This window comes from Myripristis murdjan, chromosome 7, assembly GCF_902150065.1.
Source record: "Myripristis murdjan chromosome 7, fMyrMur1.1, whole genome shotgun sequence".
NCBI lineage: Eukaryota > Metazoa > Chordata > Actinopteri > Holocentriformes > Holocentridae > Myripristis > Myripristis murdjan.
Genome location: NC_043986.1, coordinates 31,277,395 through 31,295,804, shown reverse-complemented (window position 1 = coordinate 31,295,804; position 18,410 = coordinate 31,277,395). Strand labels below are relative to the sequence as shown.

The window sequence follows — 18,410 nt, the reverse complement described above, 5'->3', positions numbered from 1 at the left end:
CAGCTTGGCAGTGATTTAATATGTCACGGTGCAACATAAATCCTTTGTCTTCCCTCATGCTGAAAGCATGGTGAGCAGGATGAAGCCTGCATGGGCTCCTGTTTCAAGAAGTAACTCCTCCACCCCTCAACCCTCCAACACGCAGCCCACCACCACCGCCAACAACATCCCACACAACCCTAAACCGATTCCATTATGATCATCACAGCTGATACGGCCAAGTGTGCCGGACTGCAGCTCCCCTGGAAAGAGGGAGGAGTTGGGGACCAAATCAAACAGACCCTCTTCTTCATCCATTTCCTTGTCTCTGCTTCACGTCCGAGGTCCCACTGCTGATACTATCTGTGGAAGAACAGTGCATACTGTTCTCTATTCTGCCTTGTCATTCTCTTTGGTTTCACTGTTTTTTCTATTATCCTTGCTCATATTTCTCTCTTTATTGATTTCAAATGGTATTACAGGACCACACCAGTGATTTGCATGTTTAGCTTAATATATGAAGAGTTCATTTGCAAAAACAGATAAAAGCCATTCTTAAAATGAATACACCTTTTTCACTGATACTGCTTGGAGTACACTCACACATATACACACACACACACACAAAGCATGATTTAGGATAATAAACATTATGCCAGGCTAAATAAACATATAAAAAATAGAAATAAATATAAAGTAAATTTTAATAAAATTCAAAAAAGTTTAAAAAGGTTTAATAAATTCAAATGGAGATATCTGTTTTTGCAAATGAACTCTTCATATACAAAATATTTATACTATCAGCCATATTTTAGAACTTCATTATCTTTTTCCTCCCTTTCATCCAGCCATTGGTTTCCATTCATCCCACTACGATATGAATATGAACTTTCTGAACTTTCTTCACACCAGTATTCCATCATCTTAATAAAGTCATCTTGAAATTGAATGGAGTGAAATGATCGCTCCACTGGAAAATGTTTAAAAAGGTGGTGTGAAGATTAGATACCGTCTAAATACATACTTTCAGAATATGCTGTAACGTTTCCTCCCTCCCTCTCAACCCACAGACCCATGTAAAGACAATGAAAACAGTGTGAATGTGATGTGCCGAGTGGAGGCCCTCACCCGCCAGCCCCAGGTCTTTGACTCTGCTGACTCCTGTTCGCCAAGCAGCGAGCCACTGTGCGCCAGCGACGGCCACACATACCCTAGCGAGTGCGCCATGCTTCGTACAGGCTTGCAGAAAGATATCAGACTCAGGAAGATCCACGCAGGGCGATGCCAGAAGCTGGGTAAGCTAACTTAAGGTTTTTGGGGCATTGGAAATTCATGCATAAAGTTTTGGTGACATGAAAATATCACACTTAAAAGCTACAATGTGCAACTTTTTAAGTTCAGGCAGAAAATGTGTTGTTAGTCCCGCCCTCATCCCCATCAATTTGTCAAAATCCACCTCAATACTTGTCATTCATCTTGATGAGCTGTCATCTAGCTTGAGGCTGAGGTAACTGGGATCTGCACAGCCTCCGCAGGCAGTGTAAAAAGCAGATGGCAATTGCAGCCAATATGCAACAAAAAACAGTGCTGATGTTCAGTGTTTTTGATTATTTAGCTTCAGTATTCTTTCATTTCTTAATGGCTTCCTCCGTTATTGTTGATTCTATGAGTCTGCTGTTCTGTAGCCGTTGACTTGACCTTGATTGCCAGCCCAGGTCACTACTCACCATGCCTTAGTGTCTTCCCCAAAAACATCAAGTCTTTGAAAAGGCAATTTCAAGATAATTGCAAAAATAGGCATCTAGCCACAGGTAAACACACACTGGTAATGTAGAATATATCGTTTATTTATTTTACTGTCAATATATTGTAGTGATTAAGCTGCATTTATGACACTGCAATGTTTCTGTGAAAGGATCTGCTCACCTAATGCACTGAGATAACAAATAAGATGTGGGTATTGCAACAAACTTTTTTTGTTGCAAGAACGGTGGGCTAGAAAAGCACAGGACAGCGCAACAGCTGTTTCAGTTTGCATGCATTACCATGAATAAGCAGAATAAATCCAACACATGAAACAGCTGCATTGCAACACAATATCTGTGCAATGCAGTAATGCAGCGGTAAGTCACATTTGAAACTAATGATGTCTGCTTAACAATTGCAAACCATTTGTGTTGTATGAAACAATAATGAGAATAATGGAAACTACTGAAGCTTTTAGATTCAGTACAGGTGAAACAGCCTTGAAGTCTAACTCTAACAACTGCATTCCACACCATGCCACCTAGATAAATGACTCCGGGGTCTCGGGGTCTGTACTGTATCCATACTAGCAGGAGCTTCCTCTGGCTTGATAAGAGCCTCTAGGGCTGTTATCTGTGCTATTAGAACAGGGGTTTAAAGCCTTAGTCAACACAGAGCTGTCAGACTTTACTGTACATCTGATAGCCATCGGAGGAAATCCAATTTTCCCGCTGTGTTGCTGGTGGGAACCAACAAACCCACGACTGTGCAGGTTTACGGCAGGGATACTAGGACCCCCCCTCTCCCCACACACGCACACCCCTGCGCTGACACACCTTACAACACCTAAGACAAGGGTGCAGGATTCTCTTTTGCACAGTCAACAGTGCAGGCTGATACACAATCTTTTGATATACACTGATCCTCCTGTCTGCTCTGCTTGACAGGCTGATGGAGGAGCGGAGGGTTTGAAATTGCACAAGGCCAGATCCAAGTCTTAGGTGTCTTGTGTGTGTGTGTGTGTGTGTGTGTGTGTGTGTGTGTGTGTGTGTGTGTGTGAAAGAGAAATCAAAAAAAGACAGCGGGCACTTGCATGTATTTGCATGCATGAAAAAGAGAACGTGCTTGTGTGTACAATGTGCACAAGTGGAAGAACACCATGCTGTTATTTCCTTCTCTGCTCTGCCCTTTTCAATTGAAAGAATAATTCAATTTGAAACAGAGATCCATGAAATCATATCCCTGAGCACATTACAAATTGGCAACTAATGAAAATGGCCATTTCAACTTGTAACCATGACATTATGCATCCTTGTAGCCCTCTCACACAGATGACGCAGCGATGTAATTAAGTGCGGCATGACAGGCTTTTAAAGAAAAAAGAAGAAGGAATTGAATTACTTCACAAATTTGATCCAGTGATCACGAATGAAATAAATTCAAAGCATAGTCCACGCCTCAAGAGCAGATGCCTGCCTCAAAATAGATGGCCTCACTTCACTGGCAAATTTGCCATTCTACTTTATTTCTGTTCTCTTTTTCCTCCATGGCTGATTTCTGTCTTGCACTGTAGATTGAAATAAAATGAATTCAGTGTAATAGTTTAGAGTGGAACTTGATGGTAAACGCTCCTTCTCAGTCAGTGTTTCACAGCTAAATGAATAGTTTGATCTTGGGAAACCTGATCTCCAGTCCGTTATCATGCACTAGCAGCACTGTAGCCCAGTCTTGCAGTCTTTAAGTCTTAAGGTCTTCTGTTTTATATGTGAATTACGGGATCACTAAGTGTACTTTTATACAGTGTTCATACAGCGAGTGTTTTTGTCATGTCTTGTAAGCCAATGTGGGCTGGGCATCTTTTGGTGCATGACACCGGGAAAAAATAAAATACTTACTTACTGTACCAAATTTGTTATTTCAATCCAAACGCAAAACAAAATGTGAAAAGTTATTTTTGTAAATTGAAGTAGAAATAACATCGCCTGTGGGTGCGAGATAAAAACAATATGCCATCATATTAATGCTTTCCTCCGTTAAGTAACATTAAGAATCAATACTTCTTTGGTTAATTTTCAGTGCTGTTATTATGATACTCTACAGTCTTTGGTGTAAATGTTAAGACAGCAGCCTGTATTCATAAAAAGCGCCAGAGGTCTCAGGTGATTCCCACCTCTGATATATTGCCTTGATATCAATCAGTCATATAAGACAAGATATCATATAACTTTCCCTGGTTTTAAAGGCTGCATTACAGTAAAGGGATATAGTTTTAGGACTGTTATTCGTCTGTTCTTGCTGTTATGTTATTTGCTTCTACCTGCTTGGTCATCATAGCGACATTTCTAATTACTAATGTTTAACACAAATCTCAATGTCTTGTAGAGAGCTATACAACATCATCACAATACTGACCAATCCAGGAGTTCAGACAAAATATTGTGATATTTGGTTTTGTCCTAATCGACATGATGATAGAAAGCTAAAACTACCTTCAAGCTATGTTAACTGCCCCTCAAAATAACAATATAATAATCAGAAAAACCTGTCCATTCTTTAAGTAGCCTTGTTATATTTAATTTCAGAGGACCGCCTAATCATTTCATTTCACTCCTTTGTGAACACAGTGTCTTTAGAGCGATTATTGTATTGAGTGCTAATAAGCATTAAGAAATTCATTTCTGAGGTTATGTGAATCCAATGTGATCATTGTTCCTGTCCCCCTCCCCACCCCCCCCCCACCCCCACCATGTTCCCTTCTTCCAGAGGAGTGTAAGGAGGACTGTACGTTCAATGCGGTGTGCCTGGTGGAGCGGCTGGGCGTCCGCTGTTCCTGTGATCCCATCAATTGTGACGGCAGCTACAAACCCCTGTGTGGCAAGGACGGGCGCACCTATGCCAACGACTGCGAGCGACGCAAGGCTGAGTGCCAGGCCAAGACCCACATTCCTGTCAAGCACCAAGGGCCCTGTGGTGAGTGGAGCTGAAGTAATGTGGGACTCGGGGTAATAGCGCCCTCGAGCCTCTTTTAGGGCTAATGCTGTTTCCTCTCGATCCGATCTCTTTCTTCGCCTTTCTCTGCCTTTGTTTTCTGCGGTATACTCAATGCCTTTCCCCCGTTCTATATCTTCCAGGCTAACTGTGTGTATGTGTGTCCTGTAAACTTTACCGCAGTGTGTCTCAAATGGATTGGGGACGCTTTCTCAGTGGGAGGGGAAACTCAAACAGACAGGACGCCTTTCTTTTAAAAAAGCATGTCATCACTTCACCACTCGTTCTCCCATCTCCCGTCCATCTCCTCATCTCTGTCACGCTCCATCCCTCCATCTCTCACACACACAAATGAAACGCCACCTTCATGTTTCATTCATCCGCTCTCTGTCTTCCACTCCTTCCGTAGTGCCAGTCTTCCACTTCAGTGGATATTCCTCCTCCCTGGCCTTTGTTTTTTGTCTTGTCTGTTGCTTTCATTGTATAAAAAACGTATTCTTTCTTGTTTCAGTGCGTCAGTCACTCAGTCTGTCTGTCTTTGTCCGTCTGGTCGTCTGCCTGGCTGTTTTGCCTGGAGGTGGAGAGGGGGGGTCACCCCAGTGGGCGACCTCATCTGGTGGACTCTGAGGGGTGAAAACCTTCCCCTCCAAGTGGACCCAACAGGAGTCAGCTTGTCCTGCTTTCTGTCTCTTCCTCTAACTCTTTCCTTCTCCCTCTGTCTCCCAGTATCTCTTCCTCCCTCTCTGTCACAAATCTCTTCCTTCCACTTTACTTTCTTGTGAAGATGCAATCCAAGAGGTTGGAGAACTTTTCCTCTCTCCCGGCGTTCTGTGTTTTGTGTGCTGCCTAACCAAAGCTCCTCCTCTTCCTGCCTTCCCCAACACCGCCAGCCCCTTCCTTTGCATGGTATAATAATGCATGTCAACTCTTGACCTCATGACTTCCCAGACAGCCCCTCCTCCATCGTGGGCGCTATCTCGCCAAAGCCTGCAACTTCCTGACGAATACATAAAGCTAGGTTTCTTATCGATTGCGAGCACAGCGCCCAGACACCTGTGCTTGGTTGGGTTCAAGAATGATGATAAAATGCAAAATGGAGCTATCAAAACTTGCCATACATTCGCAGAAATGTCCCAGGCCCACTCTGCACCTGACATTAACATTCATCCTGTGTCTGGATTGTATCTCTAAATGATTTAGCTGGATGACATTTACACTTGACATTGAAATGCAACTTCAAAAATACACAGTGAAATCGAATTTCTTTCCCTTTACAAAAAAAATGTATATTGCCGTGGATGTCAGTTTATCTCATAATATTTACATTTTTATACAAGCTTACAGTTCCTCATCCACAAGTCTTCACATGTCAATTGAACTAGGATGTTATTTAATCTATATTGTTAATGTGGCCAAATCTACTTTGATCACTTCCAGACATGGATTGGGTAATCAGATATCGTGTGCTATGCTATGTATGCTCCACCATATCTTTCTTTCTTTCTTTTTTTTTTATGCAAATTGTCAGTTTTTTCATTTATTTATTTTGTCTTATTAATATTTTCAATATTTTTTTTATTTTTCTGTAATTTTCTTTTTGAGTCATTTCTTGCTATTTTGCTTTTTTCCTCATGTTTTTCAAAGATATCAAGTGAGTTTGTTCAGGGTGCAAAGAGTTAATGCAGGCGTCGGTCATGGCGCTTTGTTGGGACAGGCAGCCCAATCAAGCAGACCATGTGACTGAAGTACGGCGCCGCTCCGTCAGAGTCCCACCCCACGTTTTCTGTCTGTTGTGACAGAAGATGACAAAAAGAGAGAGAGATCTCTCAATCCCGCTGCCATTCGTTGTGGAGCTGAATACAAAGTTACCTTGAGGAGTCGATGTCTGGATGCACCGGCGCTCATTAGCATTATTTGTCCCTTCCGAGCGCCGCATAAATTAGCTAGTCAAAATGGCAGCCTGGGTGCTTATGTGTTTTGCTTTATTTCATTATTTCTGGGAAAAAAAGGTTCTTAGCCTCCCCCCCTCACCCACCCCACCACCACCAGCACCCTTGTCGAGCCACCACCCCCACCCCCAGTTGCACATCTCAGCTGTCAGCAACCGGCAGTATGTTTCTTTAATGCATTTTTATTGACATTTGCATATTTTGCAAAACAGAGCACCACAAACGCCACCCCCTTCATTCGGATTTAATTAAACATCAAAAGAGGCAAGTGTTGGTGCCCACTGAGACTGTTGGTTTAGTCTGTGTGTGTTTGTGCACATGTTCATGTAAGAGGATGTGTGTCCTCGTCTTTGGACACCTGTGCACAGTTAGATGTTTAATTATAAAATTATACAGCCCTCTTTTGTCATTCTTTCCACCCCTCTCTCTCTTTCTCTCCCTCTCTCTCTCTCTCTCTCTCTCTCATCCTTTAGATGTTTATTACTCCAGTGTGTTTGGAGAACTGAGTCCAGATTAGATAGGGGCCCCTCTTTGTGATAGCACTGCCCGAAAGGCTTAAGGGGTTCACAGCCATGACAAGCACCCAAGGGATGCATGCAGTGTCTGTGTGTGTGTGTGTCTGTGTGTCTGTGTGTGTGTGTCTGAAAGACTCCCTTGACAAGAGCGATCAATAGCCCACACTGAGCAAGAGTCAGCTTGTGCCACGCGACAGGAACACACACATACACACATACAATGTAAGACACACTTCCAACTGTGCTGTGACAGTGGCTGGCAGTGTCTCACCACCTCTGCACCTACACAATGAGCACTGTGTTCAGTTGGCACACACACACACGCACACACACACACACACACACACACACACACAAAACCTTGAAGATTCCAGGAAACTTGGCTGAAAAGGAAGAGTTTGGAGAAATAATGATAGGCCGACACCGCTGTCACTAGCCTCTCCCGCCTCTGCTCATTGGCTGAGAGAGTCGCACTGAGTGGGGGTGGGTTGATCGATTGCTCTGCCAGTCGTCAAGCGGATGAAATTCTCCAGATCTGACACTCTCGTAAATCTCTGTTCGTACGGGTGACAGCACCTAATGTGACTCCCATCGACCCTCTCCTGTCGCGTACTCGTCTCCCCCAAAGAGACGATAACAGTCATGCAAAAGGGGCCCGCCAAGCCAGCCCTTAATGTCCCGACCGTTAGCCTCCCCAGTAAACAATCTGATTGATATCAAACTTCCCAAATTCAGACATGCAGGCGCCACGTGGGTTTTAGCTGATTAACTTATTTTCAAGCCCAAACCACATACCCTCCAGTTGCACAGGAACACATGAGGCCAGTGAATGATTTGCTGTAAGTGAATCAGAGCAGAGTGCTGGGAAAAGAGTGTGAACAGGACAGCACTCAGCAGACCCCGACTTAGAAAATAAGCGTCCCATGACCTTGGAAGAAAAAAAATCTGTTCTCCAGCAGCAGACAAGGAGAGGAGGTGGCCCAGCTGCTCCAGACCCACTGATAAGAAAGAAACATTCAGAGCTCATCAGCTAAATGATCAGCGCAGTGCCGGGCTGCACATGTGCTGCCGCAGGGCGGATAAAAGAAAAACATTCAAAACCATTTTAAAATATTTTAAAATTCTATTTATTCAGTATTAAAGAGCCAGATACTGTGTAACATTAATAACTTTTCCAATAAAAATGTTTAATTAAAAAAGTTTTTTTTCCTGTTTTTGCCCTAGTTCTACTTCAGCCCCCTTGCTTCCATCCTATTGCTACCCAATGGATAGTATGTGTACACAGTTCAGTGGGTGTGTGTGTGTGTGTGTGTCTGTGTGTGTCTGTGTGTGTGTGTGTGTGTGTGCGCGCACGCACATGAGAGTACATGATTACATTTACACCAAAAAGTTGTGCAAGTGTGAGTGAGTGCTTGAAATGTGTTGCCTGTCGCCTCTGGAGGTTAACACAAAATCACTCAGCAGCAGACGCATTGTCATTGACAAAGAGCTCTGCAAAGCAGCAGAGATGGGGATGGGGAGTGGGGGGTGGGTGGCAGAAGAAAATCAGTCACCTAAGGTGACAAGACTCTCTGGCGAATATTTTATCATTTGCATGTTTATTTGATGAGCATCTCTGCCCGTGCAGCAACACGCGGCTCCGGTGATTAGACTCATAAACAGTGGTAAGCTTGAGTACCTACTGAACCCAGCCCAAGACCTCCAGTGCTGTTTTTCTTAATCAAGTTAATTAGAGGAAGTGCTGTGGGAGCCGGATTGACAGCAGCCAGGGACCAGCAGTCCACTTACTGTGGCCCCCTGGCTGTCATTGTAGAGAAATTGCAGCCAAATGCAGGTCAACGGCGTGTCACAAGTGACTTCAGGCATTGTGATGCACTGTTGGGCTGTGATCAACCTCACCGCTCATCCCTTTTCTCTCCTCTCTTTGTGCTATTTTGTCTGTTTATTTTGAGCTCTTCCTGGGAGGAAGGCAGTGAACCTACACCACGACAGTGGCTGGAGGACTTAAAAACAAGAAGCTGCCTCTTCAGCCTCTTATTGTGCCTGCGTCTGTTGTTGAGCCGTGATACACCAAAGGATGTTCATCTTCCTCTCCCTTTTTCTCGATTAATCATTGAAGCGTAGCTAGAGGCTGCACATCTTCATTATTAAACATGAAAAAATAAATAAATGAATAAATGAATTTATTTATTTAATAACATTACAATTATGATAATTAATCAAATTGCTTAATTGTATTTGAGAAATATTTTTTTTCCTGCCTTCCTTAAATCAAACAGTTTCCCACAAATATGTGGTTGCTTCCAGGGTTCATTTTGACAGCCAGGTTTGATTCAGTTTTAGTTTCAGGTTTAGACACATTTGTCACTTGAATTTTGTTAGTTTTAGTCTAGTGTTTGCCAGAACAAAAGACTCCTGGACACTTCATTTGCAGTCAGAGATATTTAATAACAAAGTAACAGCCTTCATCACCCGATGAAGGTCTCTCTACTGAAACATTGTGATTAAATATCTCTGACTGCAAGTGAAGTGGACAGTGTGCGTCAGTCTTCTGTTCTGTCTTGGTCAACCTATGGTCTGCTCCTGCGCACCTGTCGATTTATAAGAGTGCAAAAAGTTCTGCTCTTTTAGTCTAGTTTTTGTCAACAAAACCTTCAGTGGTTTTAGTCGATGAGAATGAATGTTATAATCTACTGAATCATTTTTCATTCTCTGTAAATTCCTCATTAAATTTGTTAGTGACCTTTATACACAGATTGATCTGCTCTCCTCAATATAGCGCTTGTATTTTGTATCTAGCTTTTGTTTTTATACTTAATATCAAAAGTAAAGTGTGTTCATATATCTTTCTCTTCTGAACTGAGGTCATAAGCTGTGCTTTCATTCGTCCGTCTCTGGCATTTTCGTCTTTTTTAAAATTTATTGACAAAAATGTCATTCTATTTTGTCATAGTTTTTGTCAACAAAGTTTCATTTTTGTTATGTTTTCACTGTGGCAAAGGTGTCATCATTGACAAATACTTTTAAGTCATAGTTTTAACCAACAAAATGAACACTTGGTTGCTTGGTGCGGCTCACCCAAACACAGCACTTGTCTGTAAGAGTCAGGCAGTGTTTACAAGCCTGCTCACCTGTAGAAGATACATGCCACAAGATCTGGCACCCATGTTCCCTGTTTAGTCTTCTTATACCCTCCCCTCACTGCTTTCGCCTCTCTCCGTTTTTGAAGAGCAGCGCGTTCTTAGTTGTAAATGCACAAAGAGGCTCCGACTCTCCTCCTGCCTGTGATAAGTGCTCAGTGTTAGACAGACACAGCCCGCGGGTATGCCTTTTGCTGTATGCTAATATAGCCTTTTCTCTGCATCTCTCCTTACCTCTGCTAATACAATCCATACATGTTTTTAATGCTGAGGAGACACTGGGATCTAGGCAGGGGGGCCAAGCCCTGTAGGTAAAGAACCTGGGAGGGGAGACATGCTGCGCATGGGCTACAGCCCTTTGGGGTACTGTGTTGCAATGGGTTGCAGTTGTTGGTGTTTCTCTTTGCCAGTTGGCTACTGCAAACATCACCTGGATTAGACCGATTCCCTGCTCCTGCATAATACTGGGAATGATTTGGAATTGCATACAGACCCGAGGGGGAAGAGTCCAATTAACATATGTATGAGCTCACGGTGATGGAGGAAGCTACAGCCAAAATAATCTTCTAGCATTTCCCGACACGTTACAGGGGTTAACAGCGCACACTTGCTGCAGCCATACAAACACAGCTGCTGTAAGGAGTTGGGCGCTCTGTTGGGCCGCCCAACATGAGAGCCTTTAAGCCCTGTTTTAGGTTGACAGGAGTAACATTGAAGCAGGCTCGGAAAATCCTCACCACTTTTCATGTCAGACATTAGCACTAAGTAGGCACTAATGACACTTAAGTTCGACAAACAGGTAGGCAGATATCAGAGCATCAGAGGGACGTCAGGAGCACGTCGGATGGTTTGCGGGGGGCCCTGGGGCGAGGATGTCTCATCTCGGTGTTTGGCCCAGGTGGCCAGCGCCTCTCTTGACGTGCAGAGTTGACACAACGCCGTTTAATTCCCTCCAAGGCCCGAAGCAGAGCTGTGCCACTGAAATACCACACTAATTAAAACAGCAAAGTTACACCGCAGCTGGCAGGAGAGGATACAGACTGAGGTGACACCCTGAATGTAAAGTCCGCCCAACCTGCATTGTGGGACAGACTGGAGCCGAGTGTGTGCACTTGAGTGTATTATGTACACACACACACACACACACACACAAACCCAAGCACACACATCGTTCTGTTCTGGAGGTGCCACAAGGTCCCTTTGTGCTGCATCGACTCCTAAACTAACAGCAGAATTCTTTATTAGGGAGAATTATTCATCTTTTTTTTTCCTTCTTCCTGACTTCAGCCCTGCCAGAGGAAACCAGCCATTGCACCTCCTCTTCAGCCACCAACACAATGCTTCGCCTACTGCACTCACGTATTTGTTGGCACTAGTAATGTTTCCATTCAACTGTCATGCATATTTGGAGCAAGTTTTTGAGATGTTACAAAAAACTATAATGCAAATCAGGTGCATTTCTGTCCACTGGGTTGAAGTGAATAAATAAGGTACCTCGGTGTAGAGCTACATCATAAAACACATTCATGAGGACAATGGAAATAGTCTGATTAGTGTTGAGCAAGTTGTTTTTTGTGTCTGCTAATGTTGTCCATATTTCATGTAGACCAAAATACAGCCAATTTTCTAATACACCAACTAATGACAGTGCAGCCCTAATGGAGGCGGACATACTGTGTTGGGGCAGTGTTACTTTTGTCATCAACAACTTTTCCAGGACGAGAAGAAAACTTTGTTGACAAAAACAATGCGGAAACATAATTCATTCGGTAACAAATGAAAAAACAGACAAAAACGCCAGAAATAGACCTCAGTTTGGAAGAGAAACAGATATATGGGCAAACTTTACTTTTGATATCAAGTACAAAAACAAAAACTAGATACAAAATACAAGAAGCTACAATGAGAAATGTAGATCAACTGAAACCACTGAAGTTTTCTCATCAAAACTAGATTAAAGCTAACAAAATTCAAATGAATAAGATGTGACCTCCACAAGCGCTCATTTTGTCCCGCTGAAGAAATCTTTATCAAAATATTGCGCTTCTATTCAGCTTTCCGTATCCCTTTTCTTTTGTTTGATAAGAAGATAAATGGATTGACGTGTTTGAGAGACGACCAGGGGGACAAAGCAGGAGAAAGACAGGCAAGCATCGTCTTGTGAATGCCACTACACAAGCCATCGTGATGACAGGCTGCCAGTAGTACAAAGACTACTTCTAAAGAGAGAGGAAGAAGATACAGCTTCGCTTTCTGCTTTGAATATACGAGCCATCTTGCTTTACCAAAGCCGGGTATGCACCGTCCTGACGGGGGTTTATACAATATCCCTAATCACTGGGTGCTTCCCCCTAACTCTGTCAGAAGATTATTTCACTGAGACGTGGGGGTGGGGGTCTTCTTTATTTTTTCCTTACACCCTCTCCAGTTAATAAATCAGGCAGAAATTTTGCCCCCGAGAGGCAGAGGATGATAAAAAATGGTTTTGGAGGGTAATTCTTTCATCTTTCTGCGTGCGAGAGACAAAGAGAATGGGAAACAAAGGCGTTATCGGCGGCTGCAGTTGTGTTTTAGGAGCTTGCCCTTTGGAAACGGGTTGGTGAACTTTTACGAAGGCCAAGGTTGTACAGTTAAGCTTGGATCACAAGCTTACGGCTGCTACATACACAAGCGCATTGAAAACAGATGATGGGGAATCAATTGTGTTTGAAGACTTACCAAATTAAGCACCGTTCATGTGCTTACATATTTATGTGGCAACGCCGAGCGCTTTGAAACAGGAGCTTGGCATCAAAACACGGAAATCAATAGCAGTGTTCCACCGCCTAATCCGAAACATTCCCATTAGGAAATGGGAGAGCCTGTCTCCTCGCTCAAGATCCGGAAAGATTTGTTCAATTACAATTACTGCCTTGTGGACAGCTCGTACTATCTTCTCTCTTCTTTCTTTCTTTCTTTGTCTTCCTTTTTCTTTCTTCCTTCCTTTCCCTCTTGTGATGTCTGCCGTCATTTTCTTACCTTTCATCTCTCTTTCATGTTACCTATTTATATCACAAGAAACCCGAAAGATATCTATAAAGATGACAAGTAAAATTGCTTCGGGAGAATATTTCATGCGTTTAAGTGGTAGCGTCTCGGAGAGATAGCGAGCACCCACCCAACCACACCCCCACCCTGCTACCCGACCCCCTCGCTGCCTCCACCTGTGCCATAATGGGAGTGATAAAACGAGGTAATTGCCTCTCTCTCTGCTATTGGTTGATGATTTACCCCAGCATTACAACTACAAGCAGCGGTGATATTAAACGCTTCCCAGCTTCCAAATGAAATGGAGGGCCCCAAAAGTCACCCCCTGTGGTGCCATTTAATCCCATAATGATTACGATAATGGTGGAGCCACGGGTGGCTACATTAAGGGGGCAGTTTCCATGGCAGCCTCCCCAACACAAGCGTCAAGGTGCTGGACCGGATAGGGGAGTAGTTTGGTTTGACTTTTGGTATTGGAGAAAAGCACACCTCCCTCAATTTTTACCAGTGTGTCTCATCAAAAATTATTTAATGGCTCCTCGCTACCTCCATCTGCTGTTTTTTTTTTTCTTTCCTTTTATCTGTTATCCTAAAGTGCAGACACACCAAATTTAGCTCACCGTTTCATCCCTCATGCGTGAAACCTTCCAAATGAAAATCACTATGCAGCCAGGCTAATGTCTCTGGCTGTGTCTCTGCAGTGTTGATACTGTATCACGATCCACCCTAGCCATAAGTCTGGAGCACACTTGCGCATAGTACCACCCATATACACAGTGCCATGGTATGTCGTCATTGACAGGTACAGCTAACTTTGAACAACTGATTTTGGAAGGTGGGGGTAGAAGATATAGAAGAATTCAAGATCACTGGAGCAGCACAATTTATTTCAGCCTCATTTATTTCAGGTGCAAAAAGGGGATCTTTATCTTCTTCAGTATCAGACTTGGCTTGACTCTGATGAAGATGCAGGCGGCATTTAAATGTTAGTCCCTTTTTGCACCTAAAATAAATGAGGCTGAAATAGACTGTGCTGCTCCAGTTATTTTCTTTTCTACTATATGTTGCTGTGCTCTTCTTGAGATGCACCTTTTTTTCTTTTTTAAAGATGACTCTTTGGCATTTATGCTTTATTTGACAGCCACAATAGACAGAGAGAGACAGTAAAGGCAGGGGAGAAAGGGGGGATGACATGCACCAAATTCGAACCCAGGACACTGAAATCAGGACTTTAACAAGTGGCATGTGTTCTTATCCAGTGAGCCACCACGGCACCCCAAGATATAGTCAGATCAAAATTAATCAAATCGGATCAAATTACCTGACCTTAGTGCAATCCATCCATTGAGGAAGTTTCTGTGTGATTTGGTGAAGTTTCCGGTCTCTCTTCACCCCAGTATTATAAGGTTGGATGGATTTTCTCCAAAAAGGAGTACACCCCTTATGTTGGGTAGCTGTGTCACTTGAGAGAGCTGCTGTTGTTTTTTCACATGTACATGTTTGACAGTTTGAGCTCTGCAAAGGAGTGCCCATCCAGTCCTGTTGTTTTAGGGAGAAGGGAGACTGAACACCACCAGGAAGCCACGCCAAATCGCACAGAAACTGTCTAGATGGATAGACTGCACCAGGGCCACCAGGGTTTTTGTATTTTTGGCGGGCTGTTCCTTTAACATCACTTTTAACATGTCTCTCTTTTGACAAACTCTGGTTTTAATAACCCCACCCATCTCCAGCCCATACCCGTGTAGCTCTGCTTTGCTCCCGTAAAAGCCCAGGTGAAAAAAAAAAAAAACAGTCCAGTCCTCGTTTTAATGAAGTCATACTGGCGCTAGTGCGAGGGAGGGAGAGACTGAAGCAGACACCTCTCTGTGATGTTCACATTTCATATCTGCCTCTGCCCAGGAGCTCGCCTTTTCTGAATTATTAAGCAGAGGGCTCTTTCTTCTCTTTGTCCATTTTTCTTTTTTCTCCTTCTCTATATCTTCTCTCTCCCTCTTTCTCTCCCTTGCGTTCTCGTGCTCTTTCTTTTCTCTCTTTTCCATGACAGTTTTGGCTGCAGCGGTGGCTCTCACTGAGATGTAAATGGCTGCCTTTGAAGGGCCACATTGGGAACGTCAATTAATCCAGGCGTTTACTCGCCTGAAAAAAAAAAAAGGCTGCTCAACCACTGTCCATGGCCTGTTTGATCTCCATTGTGCTACAGGACCATATTTTTATCCGGTGTGCTCGTGGCACTGGACTTGACTCGAAGTTTCAGGATCAGTACAAAGGAGAGGAAATGACGTAGGAAGCTGAGGAAGCAGGAGGTTGCAGAAGCAATAGGGTTGTATTGCATATCCCATCATAACTCTTTGACTTCCCCACAACCTCTCTAACACAAAGCCTGCAATTCCCTGATTTACTTCCCTGTCTGTCTTTGCCCTGTCTGACCCCAGCACTTTCTCAAACATTTACTTGGCTTTCTCCCTGCTCCTCCTCTGCCTTGTGTACTATCCCCCTAACTGTGTTTTCTGTCTCTTGGGTGGCGGGGGGTGGTCGGGCTTCAGATCTCCACATACCAAGCCCCTGCCTGGAGAAGGTGTGCGAGCACGGCGCCGTGTGTGTGGTGAAGAACGGCGAGCCGGTGTGCGAGTGCCCTGAGGCGTGCCCGCAGACGCCCGACCCGGTGTGTGGCAGCGACGGCCAGAGCTACGGCAGCCCCTGTGAGATGCGGGCGATAGGTTGCGCCTTGCAAAAAGCCATCCACATCCAGCACAAAGGACACTGCGGTGAGTACCTGTGCACCAAAACCACAGTCGCCACCTCATCACACGGCCATCGAACATTATGTTATATGACCCCATATTATATAGTCATATAACACCACCCAGTCATTTACAGTGTGGTCATGAGGTCATGAAATCACTGTGTTGCTCACAAGTAAGGAACACACACTTCCTGTGGATTACAGTGTAGTACTGAATTAATTAATAGCGTTGTATTACCCATAGGCTTTAAGCAAAGTGTTACGAGTGCTATAATCCACAGTCATTAACAGTTAACACATACAGAGTTATATTCAGTGTGTGTGGCCCTCGGGGGATTCAAGCTCATATCTTAACCGCTTCTTAAACTCAGCCTGCCGACAAAACAAGGTTCGACACCTTCCGCGCTGCTTTCTTAAAGTATTTCCAGATCTCTCGTACCCTCACCGCTCTCCTCTTCCCTCCTCTGCTGACAAAAGCCCCCAATTTCCCTATTTTGACCTTTGAGTGAAGTTGCACTTTACTCACAGCGAGAGAGAGAGTGGGGCGTACTTGTCTGTAATTGGCTACATGAGTCACTTGGTTTTGTCTTCCTGTGCCAGAGTATCAGCCAGTCATTAGCACAGCAGCGACAGCAGAGCTTCAAGTGGTAAAAATATCTTCAAATCCACTATGCAGGCACATAGCCACATGGCCAGATTTTTACAGCTTGGTAAATCCACTCAGTGAATGCTCTTGATGGCTTAATGCCATCTTGTAAGGCCAATTTTCCCATGGACTCTAATTGGTGATTGAATATTTTTCCCTGTCTACCATCAAGCCATTTATTTTTCAAACAGACTGGGCACATGTACAATGCTTATTAGCCCCTTGCCCCAAGTCCCTCAGATACCACATTCAGTCAGCTGACAGTTTTACTGCTATACATTTTCCCTGCCTATTTTGAAGACCATGAAAATGAGGCAACCACTGCGGTACTGTATATTAAAATGATGTGAGCAGTTATTAGAACGATCAGTATAACCGGATTTGCCTCACTTCGCTGGTGTGAAATTATACTCCCACCATTTGCCTTAAAAATTGCAAATAACTCCCTCTTTGTGGCAACCAGTCAACTGTCATCTGACCTGTAAAGCAGGGAGGGGTTTGAATTCTGTATTGCAATGAATGGATGTCAGGGTTAAGTTTTGGAGGGCTTGTGTGGATTCCCTTTCTCCCTACCCATCTATTGCATCTGTCATCCTCCCCTCCCACCCCTCAATAAATTGAAATCCAGCACATAAGGATGTATTCCAATGGTAAATGGAGCGAGAGCAATGTTTGGTTGGCGGGCAGGCGGGCCGAGTCAGTTTGGTATGCTGCGCCGTAGGTAGACGGCAGGTCTGTCGGCTGGGGTTTCTCAGCTGTAATGAATAGTCTTTATTTTAAAAAGCGAGAGGGAGAGCGAGCTGGCGGAGTGGAGGGCCCTGTCTGTAATCTAGCTCTATGGATGGCTCTTGGCTCCCAGAGGAACAGGCCTGCGTCAGCGCAATGGCGCCATAAAAACGCTGAGGCATGGGCTTGCCAGGCGTGAGCCAGCCGAGGAATGATGGTGATGATAATGTGGGTTATTTCTGGGCTGTTTGCGCAGCTTTACTGGGCTCTGTTCAGCACTATAACAACTGACTGACTTAAGCTATTATCTCACCTAATTATCACAGGCCATTCACACCACTGATATACCATACGTGTTTATGGAGCAATGAGGGGGAGAAAGAAAGACATATGCTGCTTTCATGGAAAAGTTCTAGAGTGTGATTTTTTTGTGATCCATGTTGCAAGCAAGGAAAGTGATATATTTCATTGTAGTTTATTGTTTATGAAAGGATCCAAGAAATCAACATTTTTTCTAATGGAATACATGTTCTTCAGTGAGTTCTTGTGTAATAGTTTTTTTTTTTGTTTGTTTGTTTGTTTGTTTGTTTTTTTCAGCCTTACAAACTTCAGCACTGGACAGCGACTCTCCCAAGCCACATACAGTGCAAAGCCATTCTTATAAATAGCTTATTATTAGCTTAGAGTCTTTTATTGACCGCTGAATAAAATTCAAAAGATATATTCATGTATTTGCTTCAGATTCTGATGTGTCAAGTCAAAGTACCACCATGTGCAACAGTTATATTAAATCGTGAAGCATGTGGTGTACTTTATGGCTAGTGTTACCTTTTCGCAGGTGGAGGGCGAGTGATCATCAGCTGTTATTGCATTGATAATGTGTCACAATGAATCACAGCCTCCTGTGGATTATGTTCCGATCACTAGTCTTTATTTATAGGGAAAGCA

General features: G+C 43.7%; 1 protein-coding gene across 1 annotated transcript in view; it reads left to right on the top strand.

Moving 5' to 3' along the window:
- Positions 1-18,410, top strand: part of agrn (agrin) — a 281,668-nt gene that overhangs the window by 190,493 nt on the left and 72,765 nt on the right. The window contains exons 6-8 of the mRNA XM_030054836.1: positions 1,050-1,274; positions 4,489-4,695; positions 15,891-16,112. Coding sequence (XP_029910696.1) covers positions 1,050-1,274; positions 4,489-4,695; positions 15,891-16,112 — 654 coding nt within the window. The remainder of the gene's footprint in view (positions 1-1,049; positions 1,275-4,488; positions 4,696-15,890; positions 16,113-18,410) is intronic.